Raw genomic sequence first — 24,412 nt, 5'->3', positions numbered from 1 at the left:
CAAAAAAACATTGTAACAAAACCTGTAATTTGTTAAATGTCTGGCTATTGCCAACATTAACATTTGGCTTGTCATTCACCCTGTTACCATTCAAGGGACTGGACCAATCACTCTGAGTAATTTAGAGTGTCTTAGTAAGTAAGTTGTAGTAACTTGCTTTAATAGACTTAAACATATTTCACTGTTGAAAGCTGTTCGATTGTAACTGTCACTTTTTGGTAAACTGTACTCAGCCCTGTCATTGAGATTTAAAATGCTTTGCTTTTAGTGTTTGTTTTGATTTTAGGAAGAATAAGATCCACCCCCCCCCCCCTCTCTCTTCCTTGTTATCTTTTCTTCATGCTATCTATTGCTACAATTCAGTGCTTCAGTTGCCATCATGAGGTAGTTGAATATTGGCAGGGTGTTTTGAGCAAGTGATCCGTGAAGGATTTATAGTGGCAGATAAAAACTGGTACGTGTGGGTACGTGCATGCACACTTTTTTCCAACATTGACAAAGACTCCGCAAAACCCAGGGGCTCTGAAAAGAGAGGGGGGGGGGGGGGGGGCATTATCTCACACAGTAACAAAGCGCTCATCCAGGTTAATGTGTATGTGTGTGTCCATTTACTAAGTGTGCAAGTGTGTGTTCAGGACAAATATGTGTACATCCACACAACCATGTGCTCTGTCTGTGTACAGTAAGCTAATATTGTTTGTGAGCGTGAAAGGGGGGATGGGGCTCCGCTAAGTGAGCCCTGTGGCTGAGTGTGTGGGGTGTGTGTGTGTGTGTGTGTGTGTGTGTGTGTGTGTGTGTGTGTGTGCACATACTGACCCAGATTGATGTATTTCTCTCAGGCTAAGTCAGCTCACCTATAGGGCAGATGTAAGTAGGTGTGTCCTCTTTTACACACATCCTGCCTTCCAGTTAACAGCCTAACTGAGGCAATAACTACATGAGTACTACAATATTTACATGAACCTAATCAAATACCAAGTCTTAACCCTAAAGTTTGATGATTATTTTGTATAACGCAGATTCACAGTGAACATACTATTCTGCAGCCTTGATACAATCTATACGACAAATACAAATAATCAAGTCACACTCATCCTTTGATCTGCTTATGTAAAGCTCATACACTCTCCAAGAAAACAATACATTTTATAACTGAAAAGGATTCATTGCTTTCATCATCATCATCATCATCATCATCATCATCATCATCATCATCATCATCATCATCATCATCATCATCATCATCATCATCATCATCATCATCATCATCATCATCATCATCATCATCATCATCAAGCTGGTTGCAAACACTCTCACTTGTCTTTCCTCTTCAGTGAATATGACTCCTCTGATCTCTGTATAATAACACACACAGAACATAGGTTGCAGTGTGATGAGCGTGTGCAGGCATGATAAAGGGATGATGCCATTAGCATGGAAGGGGGTGATGTCTCTCTCCCTCTCATCTTTGTGCGTCTTCCTCTCCTCTTGCAACCGTTGTTAGGAAACCCTCCATCCCACTTCCTCAGTGGTTGTCTTATTTCTGCTGTTAAGCAAATACAGGGCTTATGCAGCCGCCCGTGCCCCTCTCCCCACATGCAATCAAGCTGTTTAAATGTTTGCTTTTTTGAATGTGTGCCTGTGGGTTCTCTGCGTGTCTGTCTTTGACTCTGCTGCTGTCATCGTACCAGAAATATACAAATGAAATCTGTTTCGGGTGACAAAGACAAAGACAAAACTGACAGCTTAAGGTGGAGAGACACTGAAAACGGTTTCTGTTTCTCTGGAGTGTGTGCAATTAAGGCGCCGGTTCTGTCATAGTTGCATTTAATAGCTGGGGAATCCCTCAGTGTAGCTGATAGTACACGGCAATGACTCACAAGGGTGTGTCAAGATACATCTGAGATGATCTGAGATGATTTACAGAACAGGATAACCGGAATAAGGTCTTTGGTTGACCTGGTTATAAACCACGCTACTGGTGATGATGGCTACACACAGAGACATTGTTTCATTCAAGGGCGCACGAGTCAAGTGTGTTGAACCCCTTTCGGTATCCATGTGCATGTAGTTCCACAGCGCTGTCCTTTAAAACTGCTTTTTGAAAACATGAGAAATTGTGCAAGAGAGGCTGAATGAGTCAGTGTGAACATAATGTCACACTGACGCGTTCGTGCCTCCGTTAGTAATGTCACCCGTCTAGTTGAGCAAGACTAGAAGAGTCGTCAGCAGGAGAGTGAGAAACATCAGGTGAAGAACATCCTATCATCAACCCCCTGTCGAGAAGAAGAAGAAGAAGATGGAAAAGGAGTGGGAGAAGCAGAAGGGGATGCCTCTAATTTGTGAGGGGGCCCAGAAGGGGGAGGGGTGTCTCAGAGCTGACATGAGCTGGCATGTTCACTCATTCCCTATCTTTTGTCTGCTGCTGATCAACTGGGAGTTTCTTCCTTTCCCCTCACGTTCTTTCTTCCTCTCTTTTTGTCTTTGTCTCTCTTTTTCTGACTCGTGCCCCATCTTCCCTCCTTCCCTCCTTCCCTCCTCTCTTGGTGTGCCTTCCCTGTCTGCCCATTATCTCTGATCACTGTTGCGTTCCAGCCCACGCTGTCTGCCAGCTGATGATTTGTAAATACGTGTTTGTGTATGCGTGTGCAAGCATGCATGCGTCTACATCTTCTTTGATATTCAGAAGGTTAGATCGACATATTTCTTTTCTAGGGTGCCCTTATTTCAGAGGAAAAGCTCAAGAAAAAAGGCAAATATAGGTGAATATGTATAATTTGGTTTACTGAGTGATGAGCCAACAAAGGATGTGTTCATGCTGATATGTAACCTGAACAGGAAGCTGGTTTAAGTGAGAGAGTGGGAATGCTAGTGTGTGTGTGTGTGTGTGTGTGTGTGTGTGTGTGTGTGTGTGTGTGTGTGTGTGTGTGTGTGTGTGTGTGATGTGCTGAGTAGGGATTTCAGAGAGGAATTACTGCAGGAGAGCTAAGAGTGTTTTCAAAGAGATTTGGTCTTTGTGGGATTTCCTTTTTTTTTTTTACATCAGCTTGGAAATCTTTACACCCCCTGATTTGTTTGAGTGTGTGTGTCTGTCCAAGTTGACATCCATGAGATAAAAGCAGAGGCCATTGTCTCTCATCTCCTTTGCTCTCGTCCTGCTTTTCCTTCATCCCCCACATTACATTAGTTACATAAAGGGAGTGCTGACCAGAGACTCGGTGCTCATCACATAGTCACACTCCACAATCCTGCCTGTTGACCTGGAAGTGATGCAGTGGGATCAGGCGTCTCAAAAGCCTCTGCATGCATTTGTAAGTGTGTGCATGTTCAAATGTGTCTGAAAGTGTGTGAGGTTTTTTTTCCTGACAAAGGCAAGGACGAAGGTTTACGGTCAGAGCTGCAGAGGTTTATTTTGTTCTTGGGATTGAGTTTCTTTGGGATAAAAACCCCGTGGTGAGTGCTGTACAAGGTTTCTTTTAGACTGTGTTTTTGTTATTGGCTTTTGGTGGGTTAGCTTTTAGGAGTGTGTGTGCATGTTTGGTCATATTGCCTTTGTCCTCTCCCCTCAGGCCTGCACTCAGATGTCAGTGACTTGTGTGGAGCTTATACAGGTCACTAATGCACTGAGAGCGAGGGTCTATTCACCGCAGCCACTCAGAGCCCAAACAATAACCTCCAGCTCCAGTCCGCACAAGAGCTCAACTCACGGGAAATGGACCCATTGACCTAGATCCAACCCCATCTACTGAAGAGACGGCACACATTTCTGACATGTTGTTTACAACCTCGTCTCAGTGATAGTTTTGTTTTTTGCCACATGACATCGTTTAACCATTTGCTAAAATCCAACGGGACTCCTATTAGTAAAGTATCCAGGGATTTAATGGTGGTTTACCAACCTTAAAAACTATTTGTTGACCATAGTGCAGATTTAATAGATACTACCGTGATCAATATAGAAACAAATGCAAGGTTCAAGAAAATGCTGTAGCTTTACTGTCCTGCTTGTTATCATTAAAATGTCAAAATACATCTATTGATAAAGGCAGTAAATACAAAGGGGCTTGCTATCATAACAAGCAGCAAATCTACATTTGAAGATAAAACTTTAGCCTCTAAAGTATCCAGTTTTCCTGATATTGTTCTTGGCCTTAATGAACGATCAGTTTAGAAGGAAATGTAAATAATGAAAATAGTCATTAGTTTCAGCCCTAATCCTCACTGGGTTTTGTTAAAGTCTAAACTCAAGCTTAATGTCTGTGTGGGACACTTGACCTATTGTGTGCTAAAATAACTGAAACCGTTTGTGTTGATTGAAATTTGCAGAACAGAGATGCAACATACTGGGTGTGGTTCACCCTTATTCTTTTAATTTGTCACACCTTGCTGTGTGCAAGGATGTGTTTGTGTGCATGAAGAAGTAGCAATAGGGAAGGGTGTTTTCCTTAGTAAACAGCAGATACAAAATATGATCATGTGAAAAGAGTACAGTCAGCGATTTGAAACAGTATGCATGCTAACTTGTACATTCTGCATGCTAGCAATTTGATATGGACTGTATACAATATATATATATATATATAGAGAGAGAGATATTCGTGCAGACATTGGCAACAACGGTCAATCATTTCGTCTATTTTGTTCTTTATGGCCAGTTGAAAACTTTGTTTAAGCATTTCTGAAGTAAAAAAAAAAATGTCATAAGGTTTGTGTACTGAATTGTTTTGGTGCTTTGCGTCCTCTATTGACCTGAGAGGCAGAGACACAACACAGAGCTGCTGTTTGTCTGTCACATTCTTGCTGAACATTTCTTATCCCATCTCTCACTGCTCTGCATTGTCTCCTGTCTCTTCTTCAAGGGGGCGCTTTGTTTGCAAGCACCGCTGTTGACTCAGGTGCAGGGATGCACTAAGATAACTTCCCCTTCCACCTCCTGCTGTCCCCCTCCCCCCTTTCTCTAAGGGAGGAGGGGGACAGCAGGAGCCTAGGTGTTGCCCGTTCCTCTACCAATTACTTTTTTCTTTACACTATACCTGTGTACGCTTTACACTCTCACGGTGTAGCCTACTGCTTCTCCAGCCGTAATCTTTCATTTCCTTTTTGGATCCCATAGCAACCTCTTCACCTTTTCTTCCCGACCTGTCCTTGTGCAGTAATGCCAAAGCCTCTTTCTTACTCTCTGGTTATATTTGGGTAGTACTACAATATATTTGAAGACCCTCAGCAGGACATTTCTAAGTAAGCTAATACTTAATGCATATTGCAGTATATTGTTGTAATAATTGTTGTTTCTATCTTTTTACATACTTTTCGGTCACACCTAAACACACTCACTCCCACGGACAATAACCCTCTCCAGATAGTCTTACCCCGGCCATATCGTTACTGACAACAAATGGGGTCTGTTCACATCTGCTCTGCTTTGAACTGACACAACATCTATCTCTATCAGCCCCTCAGGACCTATCAGCACCACTCCACCTCTTTACCTCTCATGTCTCCTCCACCTCAGTGCACATCATTCATCTTCCTACCTGTAGCCCTCCATACCACCAGCTCTAACAGCCTCTCATCCCCCTTTCATCACCATCATTTTTTTTTTCAGACCCTCTTTCCTCTCACATCCCATCCCCCAGTCGCAACCTCCCACCTCAATCAGTATACCTTTGGATAACACCCTCTTATCCCCCCCCCCCCCTCTCTCTCTCTCTCTGGCTCACACACACCCTGTTATTTCGCTGTCTCTTCAACATGTACTGAGCGGAATCGGATGTATTACCTACCAATTTGGCTCCATTCACACCTGTCTGTGTTTGTCTGCAGGTGTCTACACATGTCAGTGTCTGACAATATTGCTGCCAACATGAAGTGACATTTAAACTTGGTTGTTTTTTTTTGCGCCACATACATATTAATTGGGGTTTTTTCATTGCATTGAATAAAAACACATTACACTTTTCAAACCAAAAGGACATTTTATTTAACAACGCTTGAATAACATAGACACTTAATTCAGAAAAGAAAACCTCCCACAATAGTTCAGTTAAGTGAGAAGGGGGTGGGATAACACAACATTCATTTTTCAGCCCTAAAACTCTCTACAGAAGTGTGTCTTATCCCACTTCATTACTTTATTGCCTTGTCAACCAAGTTGATGCGAATTTGTCAATTTGTGTAGCTGAGATTACGCAGAAAACCGAATAACTTGCATCACATATAATCACAGCAAGACAAAATCCAGTAGCACAAACAACACAGTATACCACGAGCCAAAGGGCAACATTGATAAGACAGATTATTTAACAGACTGATCAAATTGATTTGTAAGTTAGTGACACGTTAGCTGAAATGTTTGCCTTCCTGTTGTTCCAGACTGTAGTCCTGTGCTGATACAATGTAAAGGGAATCTCTAAACTATATTGATTATTTTAAGATAAAGAAGTGATCGACTGGATTGGCTATGGATGACACTGAGAGGTTTTTATGTAAACCTTTAGTCCAACAAATATAATGTTTTCAAATGTGGAGATTGAGTTTCTGTTCCATCCGGTCTGTAGTCATTTCCCACGTGTCACTTCAAGAAATTCCCAAAATGCTTCCACGTCCGTTCAGTGCTCTTCTTCTTTTGTTACATCTGTTTCTATCTTATATATCCACACTCTCATCCGCTCCTCCCCCAGGCTGCGTCTTTCCCCGCAGGGTTTCTACGGTTACCATCTGAATCTGGAGCACAGTCAATGTCTCGTCCCACTCCTCCTGGATAATTAAACAACACTTCTTGTTCTGCCTCTCACATTATTCGGAGCAGCAAACCCCATGAATATTCAGTTGATTGGTTTCCATGACTGGCGATTGTCTGCGCAATCACTATTTCATCAAGCGTTGATTGAGGACTGGCAGAAAAAGCAGAGGATGATTTATTATCATTCATCAAAACAATAGTCCACCACTTGCTTTGCAACCTTCTGCTTGCTGCTGGTTGTACTCATAGGAGGATTTCAAGTGGCACTCCAACACAAGTCCAAATAGATTTAATTTAGGTTTACACACCTTGATCTCCTCCTTCATCTCAGCACATGCGGTAAAATAAGGTGCCCTGATAACTCGCTGTGAAAGCCTCACATTCAAATATACATGTTAAATGATCATAATGGGAGGTTTAAATCGGTGGGGTTTCCTTCCTTGAATTCATACTCGCTGATCGCCGAGTTTGCAGCAGCGACAGAGTGGAGCGTCAAAAGCTACACACACACATTGACTCTCGGGCCTCTCACTCAATGGAGGACTTGTGGAAGAAGGATTTTCTTTAAAATATGGTAATCCTTCGCTGCAGAGACAGTCAGCTGAAATCCGAGTTAAGGAGCGTACAGTGTAAGCTCCCAGGAAGACGGAGCAGCGTATTTAATGAAGTTAGTGACACTTGAGGAGTAAAGTGGAGTGAATTGGCTCTACTGCCCTTTATCTTCTCCACTTGATCCTCAGATGCCACACAGACTTTGACCCACATCTAAAAATCATTTGATATGTCATTTTGAATGATATGTCATATGTAATTATCTCTTACCCCAATGCTTTGAACATGTCATTTATATTTTTGTATTTAATTAATCTTTGTTTCTTTACTCTCTCTTTACTGTTCTCAGTCAATGTGCTTTATTACCACTATCATCACAGTCCTGAATCTTATCAATTGTCTTCCCTACTTCCTTATTAAGAGATGACTAATAGAAGGGGCTGTAATAAATGAATAGCGATCGTCTTATTTCCTCCCACTCCACTATATTCTGTCATTTTCATGCTTTGCCCTTGTCTGTGGTCCTCAAAAGGAAAGGGCTCTTGAGGAAGGAATTATAATTTGTCTCTCACCAGTTAAAAGAAAATGAATGTTTGATTGAAGCAGCAGTCGGGACTCAATGCTTGCAGGCGCACTGTTTGTGTACGTGCATATGTGTGTTTAAGCTGAGCGCGGGGGGATGTGGCGCGTGTCTTGTCAGATCCCGAAAGGATGAATAAGGAGCTAATCTCCCTCTTCCAGGGAATTCTACCAGTGATGTCGGAGACAGTCCCTTCTCAGCAGGGACTGTGGGAGAGCAGTGGAGTGCGCGCTCACAATAGGATGTTTTCAGAGCATATCGGACTGTCATCTCACCATCAGATATATATATATATAGTCCTTTTCACAATGCACACAAGCCTAGGTGTGCACATACATACGGGCACTTACAGATGAGTCCCCAATCCTTTTTTGTTTGGACCATGGAGCCTGCACCTAGTCCTGATCCACACGTTATTAACAGTGTGTATGTTATCTTTCAAAGCAGGTTTGCAGCGTAAACAACAGGGACGCCCCGGTGTACATGCTCCCAGGTTTCCAGGTGTGTCTGTGTGTATTTCTGCAGGGGCATGCAGGTGTTTATGCAAAACCTGGCAGCATGGAGCACTCTGATAAAAACCGCCTCCCAGATTCCCATGGTATTCTATTTTGACTTGCTTGGAATGGAGTTTTCTCCCATCCAGAGATTCCTTTGTTTACCCCCCAGAGAGCAACTTAGCGACTTCTGTCCCCACTCTGAGGCAGGGGGTACGGTAACCATTTAAAGAATGTGAAAGGTGCGGGAAAAGGCCTAAGGGAAGGGTGAGTCCAGCGACTGCGTCATGTGTTTTAATGCTTGATAGGGGTGGGGGTGGGGGTCATGGTTCGAGGTGCAGAGGGAGGTCAGAGAGATCAAGCTGAGAGCTTCTCTGGTTACAGCCGTGTCTAGACTGGTCACTACCTTTAAGGTCTGTTTTAGGGCTCCACTTTTGTCTTTGGGGTATTTATTGGGTTGTCAATTTCACTATGGAGGACAAATGTCGAGGTCATATGAGGCTGTCTTTTGTCATCAGCAGTTAATAACATCTGAAACTATATTCACCCGGTCTTAACCCTCCGGTATCACTCTGGACATTTTTGTCCTGAATGGCCAATTAGAGTAGTCAATTTGAATGATATAGGAGGGTTAAACAAATGTGGGACCCTTGAGAGTGGATTTGATTTTATCATCAGACTTTGCTCCTATTGTGTAATACCCCCTGACTAACGGTGATAGCTAAGAATAACTTTGAATCCTTTTAAATAGAATAGAGTGGCGAAGTCCCTCCCTCTCTGGGGGACCTCCATGGGACCTTATTTTTGGAAAAATCATGTATTGAAGTCAATGGAGAGAGAAAGATTATCTTTTGATCCCGTTTGAATTGTGCAACAAATTACACATATGATGTTTGTCAATTTAAAAGATAATTTTGCAAGTCAAAAAAATTAAAATGTGTCGTAAAACTGTGAAGTAACACTTTTTTTTGTGTGAAGCGCTCAATGAACTACATCTCTGGTCTTGCATACGTCACCAACACCAAGATGGCCGTCACGTTGGCACATTTCACTTCTTTCTTTCAGAATGAGGTGAAATGTATTAAAATAGGTGAAAATCACTACAAGTCTGGTCATGTTCCGTAAGAGCCAGAATGCGGGACCGGCTTTACAAGGTTTCGGTGAGTAACACGAGTGTAATGTGTAACGTTAATGTACGCGACTCTGGGATTTGTAGTCTTTCTAGTTGCGTATTTGTCATAGTCTTATATTTCAACAGTTTTAAGACAAACTGTGACTTTTTTGACATGGAAATGATTTTTTAAGATTGACAAACATCATGTGTGTAATTCGTGGCACAATTCAAACGGGATCGAAAGATACGTTTTCTCTCTCCATTGACTTCAATACATACTTTTTCTGAAATAAGGTCCCATGGGGCGGAAGTAGATGGGCGTGACTTCGCCACTCTATAACCTAAGGACTTTACAGTTTGTTCCACAATCAAACAAAAGTGTACACCAAATTAAATGTAACCCCAACAGATTCAAGCACTTTTTAAAAGCTTGAGATAGCTTCCTTTCTTTCTGGATGAGATCCCTTTTGCACATGTTAGATACAAAAAAGTGCAACAGATATTTATTTCTGTTTAAGACAGTTGTAAACTAAAGTTAAACCTATTGCAGTAGTGTTGTCTTTATATGTGCAACATTCAAGGTAACACGTTTTGAGTATTATACTTAAAGGTTTGTACGTTGTTATGATGAAGGTCTGTTGTATTTCAGGGATAAAGGGGCTTATCGATTTAATCATTTGAGTCTGATTTCAGCAGCCTCTGTGTCAGGCGGTCTAGACTGTGACAGGCTTCTAAAAGCAATGAGACAGGTTTAGTTTGGCTTCAATCACAGCGCAGTACAGTAGCTCACATCCACGTCATGTGTGGTTTGAATGTGGAGAGCTGAGCTGTGTGTCATGTAGGGTGGAGCTGTGGGACAGGTGCAGAGATGAAAAGATTGGCAGGGGGAAGCAGGGCGTGCCTGCTCCGTGGCTGTTCTGACAGGCCTTTGGTATGTATCCAAAGAGTGTGAGAGCATGTGTGTGTGTGTGTGTGTGTGTGTGAGTCGGAAAACCTGCTCACATTTCTCCTGGGAAAATTGGGCAGGTGTGTGTGACTGGAAGCAACGTCTGCCTTTGTACTATTGTGTGCCACAGGAAGAATACCTGCTCGCGTGTGAGGTTATGCTGATAGACGTGAGAGCCTATAGGTGACGAGCGTCTTTTTCACGCAACAGCAGCTAAAAGAGTGTGACAGCTCCGGTGCAGAGTTGTATCTGACAGCGTAGTTAAATGCCACATTCAGTCCCAGTATGATACTCAGCGCTGTCTTTAAATCATCCATCCATCCATCCATCCATCTTCTCCCGCTTATCCGTGGTCGGGTCGCGGGGGTAGCAGTTCCAGCAGAGAGCCCCAAACTTTCTTTTCCCTGGCGACATCAACCAGCTCTGACTGGGGGATCCCAAGGCGCTCCCAGGCCAGCGAAGAGATATAATCCCTCCACCTGGTCCTAGGTCTACCCCTTGGTCTTTAAATCATTATTATTATTATTATTGTGTCCATTATACTCAGCCAGAAGAGCTTCATGCTCTCCTTGGAAAACAGCTGATCTGCTATGTATACTATAAAAACACAAAAATGACATATTGGGTTTAGAATGAAGCGACGGACCTGATTTTTGTTTCGTAGACATTTAATCAGTATGGAATTGTCTTTTCAGCAGCATTGTTCTTTGTATGCTGTCAGTGTGTGTGTGTGTTCGTGAGTGGGCATGTCTGCATGGTAATGATGCTCCGGCTGCTGTTGCGCAGGCCATTGTATTAATACACTCTCTCAATGTGTTAATACACTGCGAGAATGAGAGCTATGAACGAGAGACTGAGAGAAAGAGAGCGAATAATTATGTTTCCTCTTTTGTCTCGGCTCCCTCAATTAAGCCCGAAGAGAGGCAGCCAGAGCACATGTCTACTTATCCACTTAGAGCTCAGCAACAATAGGACCCCCCAATCTGTCTCTGTCTATCTCTCCCTCGCTCTTTTATTTCTGTCTGCCTCTGTTTTCACACTTTTCCATATCAAACTTCCATTCGGAGCACAGGACAAGCCATATGTTTTCTTTCTGTTTCTGCAGCAACCTCAGCAACCTCCCTCCTCATACACCGTGCCTCCAGCCTCACCTCACCTCTCGGCTCTACGTGGGTTTATCAGAGAGCCCCCCCCCCCCTCTCTCTCTCTTTCCCCGCTACCCCTCTCCCCTCTGCCATGCTTTGCCGCAGGGTACGGGGAGAGTAGAAACCAAGAGACTAAACATTTTAGATTGTACACCGCCAGAGGAAAAGCAGTGGTTTGATTTCCCCTGCGTTGTGTCGGACAGGATTGTTTTGTTTGTTTGGCCTGTGTGTGTGTTTTTTTCACCTCCACTCAGACAGATAGGAGAATAGATTAGCTACTTTGCAACTGCAATGTAAAGCCAATGCAACCAAGAGCTCTACGTCTTAAAAAAACATGTTTTCTAACGTTTGTATTATCCAAATGGTGTATAATTGTAAATCTGCGAGGACAGCCATTGTATACAAGAGGGTTATATTGATTTCCATTCATCAAACATACATGCACTATCTAGCGTTTTAGGTATCAAGTCTTGTGTTTGAAATTACAGTATGGCCAACAATTGACACTGATTCAAAAAAGAAAGCAGGACTCTCCAAAATAAATATTCAGCCCGTGTCAAGCATTGTTTGTTCATCGTGCTACGTGTGTTTCTGTTTGGTTCTGAAGTGTGTGGGTTGGACTAAGCCTTATTACGCTGGATGGGATGGAGGAGATAGGAGAAATAAAAGGTGGAGGGGGAAGCAGGGGAACGGAAGAGGAGGAGAAGTATCAGGGTCAAGTTTATCTTATATAACTGCTTCCCACAGCTGGGGAGAAATGTACTGCAGCGGCTAACACCCATACTGGAGTTGAGAAGTGGAACGAAACACTGTAGTTGGTTTCCACGCACTGTAACTGCCACAACCCGTACTTCTCTAATTGTCCTTTCCACTTCTCCTTTACTAAACTCTCATTTCTGTATCTTTTCCGAGAACCGTAACAGGGTTGATTCCTTGTATTTCTTCCCCAGAGAATAATCAAACGGACAGTTCTGCTTATAATCAATGATACGAGCAGCAGGTACAAAGTGAACGGTAGAGAAAAAATGCTTTGTTAGCATTATGGAAAAAAGTCTGACTTACTTACCCACCACATTTGAAAGGAAGACTCTGTGTTGATTGACATCTGCTCTGCAATTGATAGACTGCACATTCTCCTTTTCTCTTTTGCTTGTTTCTTTCCCTTTCTTATTTACAAGGCAGGGAAATATTCTCTTTTCCATTATTCTCCTGCTTATAGGCTTATCAGAACCGAACACATCTGACATGAGTGTTTGCTGTATACTGCCAGGGGGCGTCTGAATGCAGCCGACTGAGAAGGATCATCAGTGATATCTTCGTGCAAACTAGATTTATTTGATCTTTTTGTGAACTGAAATGATGTGCACCACTACACACAGCGCTTAAACGTGCATACCTTCACACTATACATAGCATACTATGGAAATCATGGTCTACTCTAAGCAGCTCAGGGCTGGTATTAGGGGAAATTAGGTCGTGTTGGCAAGGATCGTTTAATTGAGTCTTAAGCCGAAAATCATTCACCATAGCTGCTTTCATGTTCTGTCATTTCACCAAAAGTGTGTGTGTGTGTGTGTGTGTGTGTGTGTGTGTGTGTGTGTGTGTTCAAATCTCCTCGTCTGCCGGGTGTTAATACAAAATGATTTGTGCACATGCCCGTACATGCCTGTATGGTTTCGGGTTGGCAAGGAGTGTCAGTGTGCCTTTCTAAGACAATGCGGTTGTTTGTGAGTTTGATCTCCCCTCAGGCTCAGATAATGCCTCTGCACTTTGTTTCTGATGATCTGCGACTTATGTTCATGTGTGTATTTAAATGTGTGTGCTTTTAACTTGCCTCACTGCATCATCTTAACTCCATGCTTACTGACCACAGTGTCCTTTATTCTCTTTCATCCTGCCCCCTGTGTCCTCTCCTATAGACTCCCTCTCCAGTGCGTTTCACAGCTTTCCTTTCAACTTGACTTCACCCGCTTTATGTGACGTACCTGGTAGATCCTCTGCAGTGGTTTCAGAACTACCTTCCCCTTCCCGTCTCCTCTCTCCTCCCCTGTGTGCGTTTGACACATCAGGTCACTTTGAAGTTGTGAGAGCTCCACTGAAACACTTCTCTCTCTTCTTGTTCCTCTCAGGGCAAATTGACACCGGCATTTGAGGATGTGCGGAGGATCATGCGGTCGGTGAGAGATGACACCGAGCTGATGTGGAGAAGCTAGTGATGCGGCTGCTTAACCACAGGTAACCACAGTTCGTACACTTTGCTCTCTTATTACTGCTACATTCAGTTTAATATTCAATATGCCACCCCTGACATACTTATGTATATATAATAACTTGCTTTATATTTTGTTTTTGTTATTGTTAATTTGTTAATTCAACATATTTTCTACTTTTTTGTTTATTTCCAGTTTTTTAAATTTGTATTGTACAATGCCATGTCTTTTATGCTGCTGCAACACAAACAATTCCCAAATTGGGCTCAATAAAGTATTATCTTATCTTATCTTAAATGCACACTAACAATAATGCTGTTCTTTTGGATTGTACCGGTTTGTTGGAATACTTTTAATTGACTTTTGATTCTCAATACAAGACAAAACAATGTGTTAGACTAGAATATGTTTGTCAGTGTCTCTGCAGTTGGAGCCCACACTGAGAACCTGATGGTGTGGGTTTGATGAGGTGGTGTGACTCACAGAGGACCGGCTGATCTGAAAGCAGTTGACTCAGCAGCTCCATGTGCTTATATAACAGGGCATGAGGCGGTGCAGGATGCTCCGATAACTCTATCATCAGCACTACGCAGTTTCAAACTGATTTCTTTGATCATTTTAACTGTTTTGGGAGTACATGAATAATTTGAACACCACTGAAGGAGAAAAGTGCTTGCAACAAGGATTAGGCATCAAAGTAATAGATGCTACTGCAGTGCACTGCGCAGTTTCCAATACTTTATTCATCAACATTTGACTTAAATTGAAATATACCTAAACGACAAAAAGGAGTTTGGGCATTTAAAAGTTGAGAGGTCTTTGTAGACGGTGATATTGATGCATTGTGAATACTTAAATGAGACAACACCAGAAAACCCTTAGGAAATGTTAGCTGTGTTTATGCTCCAAATACATTTTTAATTAACTTTATTGCCTCTGTGTAACCTCGCGCGAGGGTGTTGTACTAAGCACAATATCAAACATTAAGGTCAGTTAACATAAAGCTGGCAGAACTTCCCCTTTATCTGTCGTACACTTCTGCCGTACCACTGTTAACTAAAGGAGCAGCAAATGTTACCCTCTCATCCAGCACAGAGATTGACGTTTTCAACAACAAATGTGAGAGAGTGTACAAGCCAATGCCATTAGAGGGCATGGCCTTCAGTTTGATAATGGATTCAAAGCAGAGGGTCTCTCAGTAATACAACAAAAGCCTTTCTATATACAAACTGAAAGGAACCCAAATCTCACTGTAAATCACATGATTACACACACAGCTTTTCTCCATCTGGTACAAACACTTTTACACCAGTGGTATCGATGCCCTGGAGGAGGTTGATGAACTTAACGTACATATATATATATATATATATAGCCCTCTTACTTAGTTTTGTTATTAGCTGAGGTGATCGATGTGCCAGTTAATGAAAACAGATGTCAACAGGTTTGGTCCACAGTAGAACTAAAACACTTCACTAACTTTTAAAATGACAAAAACTAGTCATAGGGCAAAATGGTAACATTTCTAAGAGGTTTATGCTTTATTCTCATCTGCAGTTGAATCATGGGAAACGTCGAAAGTCAGAATGGGGACAGTGGTTTCTACGGCAACGCGTCGGGACACATCTCCCGCAAACAGACGTCCAGGTCACTCCGGCTCCCCAACAAGCAGCCAATCACGCGTCGTTCCCGGCTCTCTTCTTCAGTGAAACAGGAACACAGAAACTCTGATGCCTCAACTCGCTCCTCCAGCACCCCCAGCATCCCACAATCCTTAGCAGAGAACGGACTGGAGCCTTTCAACGCAACCGATGCACTCGAAGAGTTCGGCATCAACCCTCACTGGACACAGCGCGTCGCTATGACGATGAGGCCGGAGTCCTATCAACACGATGACGACAACTTGGCCACGCCGACTCCTGAAACCTCGGAGGCGGACACCGTCGCTCAGGACGGAGGGGAGGGCTCCACGGGGGAGGGGGAGGTACTTGGGGAGGAAACGTACCTACAGCGAATGACTGAGGGTCCCCGGGAGGGAGGGAGTTTCAAGAAGAAGAGGTCCAAGTCGGCGGACATGTGGAGAGAAGACAGCCTGGAGTTCTCTATGTCAGACCTGAGCCAGGAGCATCTGACCAGCACTGAGGAGATCATAGATGGAGGAGAGGAAGAGGAGGAGGAGGAGCAGTTTGCATGTCCAAGAGGCAATGCAGGTGAGGATGGTGAACACTCACACAGTCGATTAACCTCACAGAATACAAATCAAATGTTCTCATGTAGTATTTCAGATTTCTTTAGTGACAAAGACTAAAAACAAACGTGCTTTCTCCATTAAGTCTCAGCCGAAATCCTAAATTAACCAACTTTAATTAAGACATTTAATTAGACATTTAATTAGACAGAAAAGTTTCTAAAATGTTAACTCAGTATATGTATTTTTTATATATATATTTTTTTTACTGATAGTTGATACAAATGTTCTCATAGTGTATGTGGATATACTGTATGTGCATGTGTGCAGGGGTGTTAGCTTGATTCGCATTACAAGTGATGAGGGGGAAGGTGGGACAAATTGAACAGAGACACTCTGACACAATTTCAGAAAAACCTACTGATTAAAGGTTAGCTGCCATCCATCAAATTCAGGAGTTCAGTTGATCACATGATTGTTAGCTTAACCGGCGCTGTGCAGGAGATCAACGCATCAGCAGGCAGCAGCTGGTAACTGCTGATGGCCTAAGTGCTGCACCAGGGGGCAAGCCATCTCAGAGTAATGGAAGGGCTTGCTACGCACACACACGCACACGCACACACACACACACACACACACACACACACACACACACACACACACACACACACACACACACACACACACACACACACACACACACACACACACACACACACACACACACACACACACACACACACACACACACACACACACACACACTGACAACATTCATACTAAATCATACACTGAGAAAAAGGTAATTTACACGTCAAATGTGAGAAAGAAATCTGAAAGTAACTGACAGTAATCAGAACACACTTACCATACCTTGCTCTCAAACACACACACACACACACACACACACACACACACACACACACACACACACACACACACACACACACACACCACACACACACACACACACACACACACACACACACATACCATGTATACATCACTTCAGGGGACATTACATTGACTTACATGCATTTCCTGGAGACTTATCCTAACCTTAACCTTAACCAACACATGCCTAACCCTTACCCTTAACCTTACCCTAACCAAGTCTTCACCCTAAAATGAATGATTCCCCTCATGGGGACCTCCAATTTGTCCCCATAAGGGATGCGAGTCCCCACACGCGACTGTGTAAACAGATTTAGGTCCCCACAAGTATAGTAATGCTAGGCCACACACACACACACACACACACACACACACACACACACACACACACACACACACACACACACACACACACACACACACACACACACACACACACACACACACACACACACACACACACACACACACAGACATTTGCACACTGCACTGCAATAACCACCTGTGTGTGTTCCAGGCGCAGCTGAAAGGGCATCGTCTCTGGACCATCTGTGCAGCCAGCAGAGTCCCGGCCTCAGGGGGCAGAGGAGCCGCTACGCTAAGAGCCGTCGGGAGGCCCAGTGCGATGGAGATGAAGAAGGGGAGGGGTTGATGTCTCCAGCTGAAGAAGATGGTGGCGGGTACGGAGCATTCACGCTCCCCTGCCGACGCTCCCACTGCCTCTCAGAGGGCCTGGCGGGGCTCGGCATGCCGTCTGCACCGTGCCCGGCTTTCCAGGGTCGGCGTGCACAAACTACTCAGGTTAGTTAACTTTTTATACATTTAAGAAACATTTAACAACATGAATCAGTTTAAAAGTGTACTTCTCTGTGGTATACTGGCTCTTCTGTCTCTCCTTTATACATGCATAGCCCTTAAAATAGAATGATAGAGCACTTTGTTTACCAGTTGTATCCAGGAAGTTCATGGGGTTCACAGACATGACAGAAGACAACAATATACATTTTCCTGTGTGTGCTCATGCTGTGGAGTTGTGTGTATGTGCATGTTGTATGCACATCCAAGTGAGTGTGTATATTTGTGTAGCGGGGAAAGGGATTACAAGGATTCAGATGAGAGTTGCTGTGGGGCTACTTGTCCATGTTGGCCTGGTTTCTCCATTCCCCCTCCGGAAATTAAAGCATAATACCTTTCATGCCCCTTTCAATAACCATACACAGGGTCCTAACACGCATACATATGCACACAGAGACATGTTGAACATAATTGATAAGCCTTTTTTACGGTCTTACAAAAGCAGGTTCAACCAGAGGATAAAGAAAGAAGCAAGTCAGTGGATCACCAAGAAGCCAAATAATAAGAGAAGCCATGTGCAAAATAACAAAACTACCATCCCTAGAATGAAGATTGGCCCTGTAGTTATCATGTGTCATTGATTCAAGTTGCTTAATCAGAAGTAAGTGCTAAAATAGCAACCCAGGCTTTTCTTTATAACTCATTCCCAGAACCCCCAAGCATCCTTGGATCACAAAGCACCCTAAGTGTTTATTATAAATTCATCTAGCCAGGCTTAGGGGGTTTATAGACCGGATAAAAATAGACCGATAACACAGCAAAACAAAGAGAAAAAGAATAGAGGGACTTTGTTTAAAGAAAAGTGTGAAAGCAGAGAGCAAGGAAAGCTTTTTCTTAGCAGCAATGCATGCCAAAACATGTACTAGGGCTGCTCAATTAATCGTATTTTAATCGCAATTACGATTATGGCTTGCAACGATTACGAAAACAAGGTAATCAAAATAAAACGATTATTTTTTAATTATTATTATTACTTTTTTTTTTATTGGTTTTTCAGTTGAATTATACTTAAAGGCAAGGCAAGGCAAGGCAAGTTTATTTATATAGCACTTTTCAACACAAGGCAATTCAAAGTGCTTTACAAAAAATGAAAGAGATTAAGAAAATGGCATTTAAAATCAGTCATTAAAAAGAAAAGCTAATAAAATAAACATTAAAATAACAAATACATGGATAAAAGTTACAGTGCAGTTTAAGATATGAATTGTTCAATTAAAAGCAGCGACAAAAAGAAAAGTCTTCAGCCTGGATTTAAAAGTAGTCAGAGTTGTAGCGGACCTGCAGGTTTCTGGGAGTTTGTTCCAGATATTTGGAGCATAATAACTGAACGCTGCTTTACCATGTTTAGTTCTGACTCTGGGGACAGAAAGCTGACCAGTCCCTGAAGACCTGAGAGATCTGGATGGTTCATAATTTAGCAGGAGGTCAGAAATGTATTTTGGGCCTAAACCATTCAGTGCTTTATAAACCAGCAGCAGTATTTTGAAATCTATTCTTTGACACACAGGAAGCCAGTGTAAAGACTTCAGAACTGGAGTGATGTGATCCACTTTCTTAGTGTTAGTGAGGACTCGAGCAGCGGCGTTCTGAATCAGCTGCAGCTTTCTAATAGATTTTTTAGTGAGACCTGTGAAGACACCATTGCAGTAGTCAAGTCTACTGAAGATAAAAGCATGGACACGTTTTTCCAAAACCTGCTGTGACATTAGTCTTTTAATCCTAGATATATTCTTTAGGTGATAGTAGGCTGATTTAGTAACTGTTTTAATGTGACTGTTGAAACTCAGGTCAGAGTCCATGACTACACCTAGATTTCTGGCTTTATCTGTTGTTTTGAACATTGCAGACTGAAGCTCAGCGCTAACTTTTATACGTTCTGACTTGGCTCCAAAAACCATTACCTCAGTTTTATCTTTGTTTAATTGGAGAAAGTTCTGACACATCCAGTCATTGATTTGTTCAATGCACTTACTCAGTGTTTGAATTGGAGCATAGTCTCCTGGTGAAATTGTTACGTAAATTTGTGTGTCATCCGCATAGCTATGGTAACTTATTTTGTTGTTCTTCATTATCTGAGCCAGTGGTAGCATGTAGACGTTAAAGTTCAGGGTAATCAACTGTTCAAAACATACTGTCTCCGATGTTTTCAAAGTAAATGGATAATCGTTTTTAATAATCGTGATATCAATTATTGACCCAAATAATCGAGATTATGATTTTCGCCATAATCGAGCAGCCCTAGCTCCAACCCACATACAAACACGCACAAATGCAAACCCAGAGAACCCTTGTGTAGCTTAAACTGTGTTGTAGCTTTCCAAATATATCAGTTTCTGTCAAAGCATTAATAATTAATAATGTAAGTAAATCTGTTCTGTTTCTTTTCTGTTTGTTTCTGGCTCGCAGGACATCTCGGGTGTTTTGGGTGAGGGAAGTGAGTATGGGGACAGTGGCATCGACGGCGTCACCACGGAGATAGACGGGTATGGAGAGTTGGTGTCACGGCGCTGTAAGGCCATGTCGGCATCGTTCTCCGTTTACTCTGCTACCGAAAGCAGCGTTTTCAACGGCAGCGACAGCGGGAGCAGCAGCGCAGGAGGAGGAGAGGGACGAGGCGGCGAGGGAGGGAGGGGAGGAGTTTATGAGAATTACCGAAAGGAGCTGGACAATCAAGCCTGGGTTAGTCAATTAGCACATGTCTGTCTTTATTAATGACACATCCAACATGTTGGTTATCACTCATATTGTCAATCATTCCCTCCTCAGACACATCAGGCTAGGGACTGCACGGAGGAGGGCGGGTCCGCTGTTAGCGATGAGCGCAGCAGCGGCACACTCAGCAGTGCATATCCATCGGACGCTCTGATTGGCTGTGCACAAGGCACAGTCAGAAAAGCAGGGGCTCTGGCCGTGAAGAACTTCTTGGTTCATAAGAAAAACAAGAAGGTGGAACCTGCAACGAGGCGCAAGTGGAAACACTACTGGGTTTCTCTGAAAGGTGAGCATAGCTCTCGTATTTTTAGGTTTAAAAACGTATTTTAAATGTGTTTTTTTGATAAGGTCATGCAGCAGTATGTCACTTTCAGATAAACATCGTCTTAACGTGACGCAAACCCTGTCTCACGCTCGCTCTCCTGTTAAGACTGTAATCACATCAGACTTCACACAGCCCATGCCCTTGCTTGTCACCTCCACCGTCCTCTCTCAGCCTCTTCTGTGTGGCCTTCCACTTCCTCTCCCAGGCCTCATCACAATTTAATTTTACGGCCGCACCCGTGTCGAATCCAATCTCATCCTTGTTAAATGCATGAGATACAGCATTTGAAGCGGCATTTCTGCAAGCTTCCTGTCCTCATCCACCCACCTAATGATAAATAAATCAGACTGTCTAATGTTAGCAGAGAGCCCATGCTTCTGATTAGTCTGCCTAAATATCAATTAAGGAGTAAATGCATTATAAGCATAAAGGGACAGCATTTTTTGTGGTTATTTGGTAGTCTGTATTTTTCACACATTTTATATTTGTAAATTACTGCAACGGAGTGCTGAAAAGCCTTGTCTTTTGTAGGTGGTTACAATGTAATTGAACAAAATCGTAAATACAGTACCTAATAGGAAATCTGTAAGAAAAAAAAACTGTTCTTTAGCTTTCCATCTTTTTTTCTTTGTTCTTTTAGGCTGCACACTTTTCCTGTACGAGTCAGACTGTCGCTCTGGGATCGACCACAACAGCGTTCCCAAACATGCACTGTGGGTGGAGAACAGCATCGTCCAGGCCGTGCCTGAACATCCCAAAAAAGACTTTGTTTTCTGCCTCAGCAACTCAGTGGGAGACGCCTTCCTCTTCCAGGTGAGAGACACACTGGTATTTAAAACACGAGGCATAATCATGCACTTCCCTTAAAAACAAGGGGGGAAGTGTGTGTGTGTGTGTGTGTGTGTGTGTGTGTGTGTGTGTGTGTGTGTGTGTGTGTGTGTGTGTGTCTGTGTGTATGTGGCACAGAAGTACATGACATTTAGACATGTGTGGGATAAGCCAGGCCAGTGTCCATGTGTTTGTTTAATGTGTGACATGTTTAAAGGCCACACTGTCATAGTGTGACAGTGATCCACCACAGTGACCATTGTGTAATACTAAAATGTGTCTATTTATATGCATGGCAGCTGTCAACAGTGACATTCAATCAATGAATGAAGAGATAAGTATTAAGATAATGAGATTATAGTGACCACCTTCTCCAAGGCTAATAATGGGAATACTACTTCAATTCTTTTAGCTGTCATTTATTTTTATTTCTATGACTTATTCAATGTACATTTTTCCATTTCCTGTCAGACGTCGGGCCAGACGGAGCTGGAGAACTGGATCACGGCGATCCACTCTGCGTGCGCCGCGGCTCTGGCCCGGCAGCACCACAGAGAGGACACAGTGAGACTGCTGCGAACAGAGATCCGCAAGTTAGAGCAGAAGATCGACATGGACGAGAAGATGAAGAAGATGGGAGACATGCAGCTGTCGACCGTTACCGACGCCAAGAAGAGGAAGACCATATTGGAGCAGGTACGGAGCAAGGATGGGAAGAGGCAATAGGGAGTTATGACGAATGAACTCTGAAAGTACTCAAATACCTTAAAGCTGCTGTGTAGGAATTTGTCTCAGTGAGAAAAAAGGCTTTTTATATTTTCTTACTGCAAATGATTCATACTTTATGTCCATGTGATGCTGATATGAACCAGGTTTGTGATCTCATGTGCTGAGCTCCCTACTGAGTGCATACACTTGAGCTGAGTGAAAACACCTATGGGGCTTTACAGATGCACATCACTGTACTTTCAAACTGCAGTGTTGCTCTCACTCACTGAAGTCTCTGCACTAAATCATCTTTACTGCATGGCGTCATTCAGACAAAATGTTCTGAAGGACTACTTACAACGACAGATGCGTTCAAACATTTCCGGCATTTATAAACACCTAGTGTAGCAGAATGCACTCATTAGACATGTTGAAACACATGCAATGCATCAGCAGGCAGGTGAAATCACATGCTAATCCTGCCATATTTAATAGCTGTTTTGGATTGAGCCACATCTGGATTTTTTTTTTTAGGATTAGATCTCTTTATTATTAGTTGAATGTGACTCGTAGCTTTTACTCCATGCATGTCTGGAGTTGCATGTAAACATTGCAAAATAGCTTAACAATGTGCCCTCGAACAATGGGCCTCCTTGTGGCAACCCTCTGGTCTTTGAATGTGTGTGGCATTCAGTTGATAGTCAATAAAAGAAAACAATATTACTACAAAAAGCACCTGGAACTTAAATTGTGGGATCAAAGTGAAAATCCCTTATTATATGAATGTCGGACTTTTTCCAAGAACTTTATCTGGAACCACATTCATTTACAAAATGAGTTTGCATGAATAGGCCCGGGATGTACGTTTACATAAAAAGACTCAAAGAAAGAGCAGTTGTGTGAAGTCCTGGAACAAATAGGGGAAATAGTGCAAATGAAAAGATTATGTTTCAATGTGTGTGTGTGTGTGTGTGTGTGTGTCTGTGTTCCACCTCCCACGGACAACACTGTGATACATAGCACACAGCACACAGCACAGCAGGTCGTGGACTGGTGGGGGTTGTGTTGCTGAGTAATACCTCTCCACAGGGGCTTCAGCACTCCCACATCTCACTCCTCCTGGAATGACCAAATCACCATCAGGATGATACCTTATGCATATAAATATGTATCTCTTTATCACTGTTGTGATGTTACCTATGATGTCTCTATTTCTAGCTTTTAAGGGTCATTTCATTTCTTGTATTCTTCTTTGTTATTTGATTCTGTATATGTTGCACCTACAGTAGGGCTGTGCAATTAATCGTATTTTAAACGCAATTACGATTTTGGCCTGCCACAATTACAAAAACAACATAATCGAAAAAAACGATTATTTTGCTTTGCTAGGTTGTGACAGTGCACTGCAACATATTTGATCTAACTAATTTTAGTCTAATTTGTTTTTATTTATCATATTTATATATGTTAATTAACATATATAAATATGATAGATCCTTTATGATAGATATATGTTCTACTCTAACCGACCCGTCTGGGAAATAGAACAGTCCAAATGTTGGTAGGTCCAGCAGAGACATGTTGAATTGTTGTGGTCTGGCTGCTCAATTTCAAACAATAACCGTCCGTCCACCGATGCACTTGGCTCTACCGCAGTTGGCGCGCAAACTGCTACATTGTGATTGGGCGTTGTGAGTGACCTGCATCACGTGATGCAGGTCCAGTATTATTCGGTTTCAGCCGTACTTTATAGCCCTTGGTCTGGTTTAACGCTAGCTAGTTGTTGGAGCTAATGACTAACAATTATATATTATAAATATGCCACCAGTACAGTCATTGTGCATTATTACATGATGGTAATAGTCCAGACCTATACACTTCCCAGAGGTGTAAACAAAGTACACTATTCACAAGTGTTATAAAATAAACACTTACAAACAAAGTACACTGAAGTACAGTTTAAAATGAACTAACATTAAAGTGCAGTTTGTAAGTATACTTATGTACACTTCTAATGGAGTGAAATTCAAGTCTACTTAAATAAAGCATACTAATAGTGTATTACAAATGACTTGCAAATATTGAACTTTTCAAAAGTAAACTAACGTACCACCGTAAG

General features: G+C 42.5%; 1 protein-coding gene across 1 annotated transcript in view; it reads left to right on the top strand.

The window, feature by feature from the left end:
* The window catches only part of LOC117535378 (T-lymphoma invasion and metastasis-inducing protein 1-like), a 40,817-nt gene that overhangs the window by 2,037 nt on the left and 14,368 nt on the right, over nt 1-24,412 (top strand). Inside the window, exons 2-8 of the mRNA XM_034199825.1 lie at nt 13,703-13,808; nt 15,341-15,993; nt 17,383-17,666; nt 20,127-20,399; nt 20,487-20,718; nt 21,398-21,570; nt 22,057-22,281. Coding sequence (XP_034055716.1) covers nt 15,348-15,993; nt 17,383-17,666; nt 20,127-20,399; nt 20,487-20,718; nt 21,398-21,570; nt 22,057-22,281 — 1,833 coding nt within the window. The 5' untranslated portion in view covers nt 13,703-13,808; nt 15,341-15,347. The remainder of the gene's footprint in view (nt 1-13,702; nt 13,809-15,340; nt 15,994-17,382; nt 17,667-20,126; nt 20,400-20,486; nt 20,719-21,397; nt 21,571-22,056; nt 22,282-24,412) is intronic.

This window comes from Gymnodraco acuticeps, unplaced genomic scaffold, assembly GCF_902827175.1.
Source record: "Gymnodraco acuticeps unplaced genomic scaffold, fGymAcu1.1, whole genome shotgun sequence".
Lineage (NCBI taxonomy): Eukaryota > Metazoa > Chordata > Actinopteri > Perciformes > Bathydraconidae > Gymnodraco > Gymnodraco acuticeps.
Note: the sequence above shows the minus strand (reverse complement) of the source record. Positions and strands in the feature narration are given on the sequence as shown.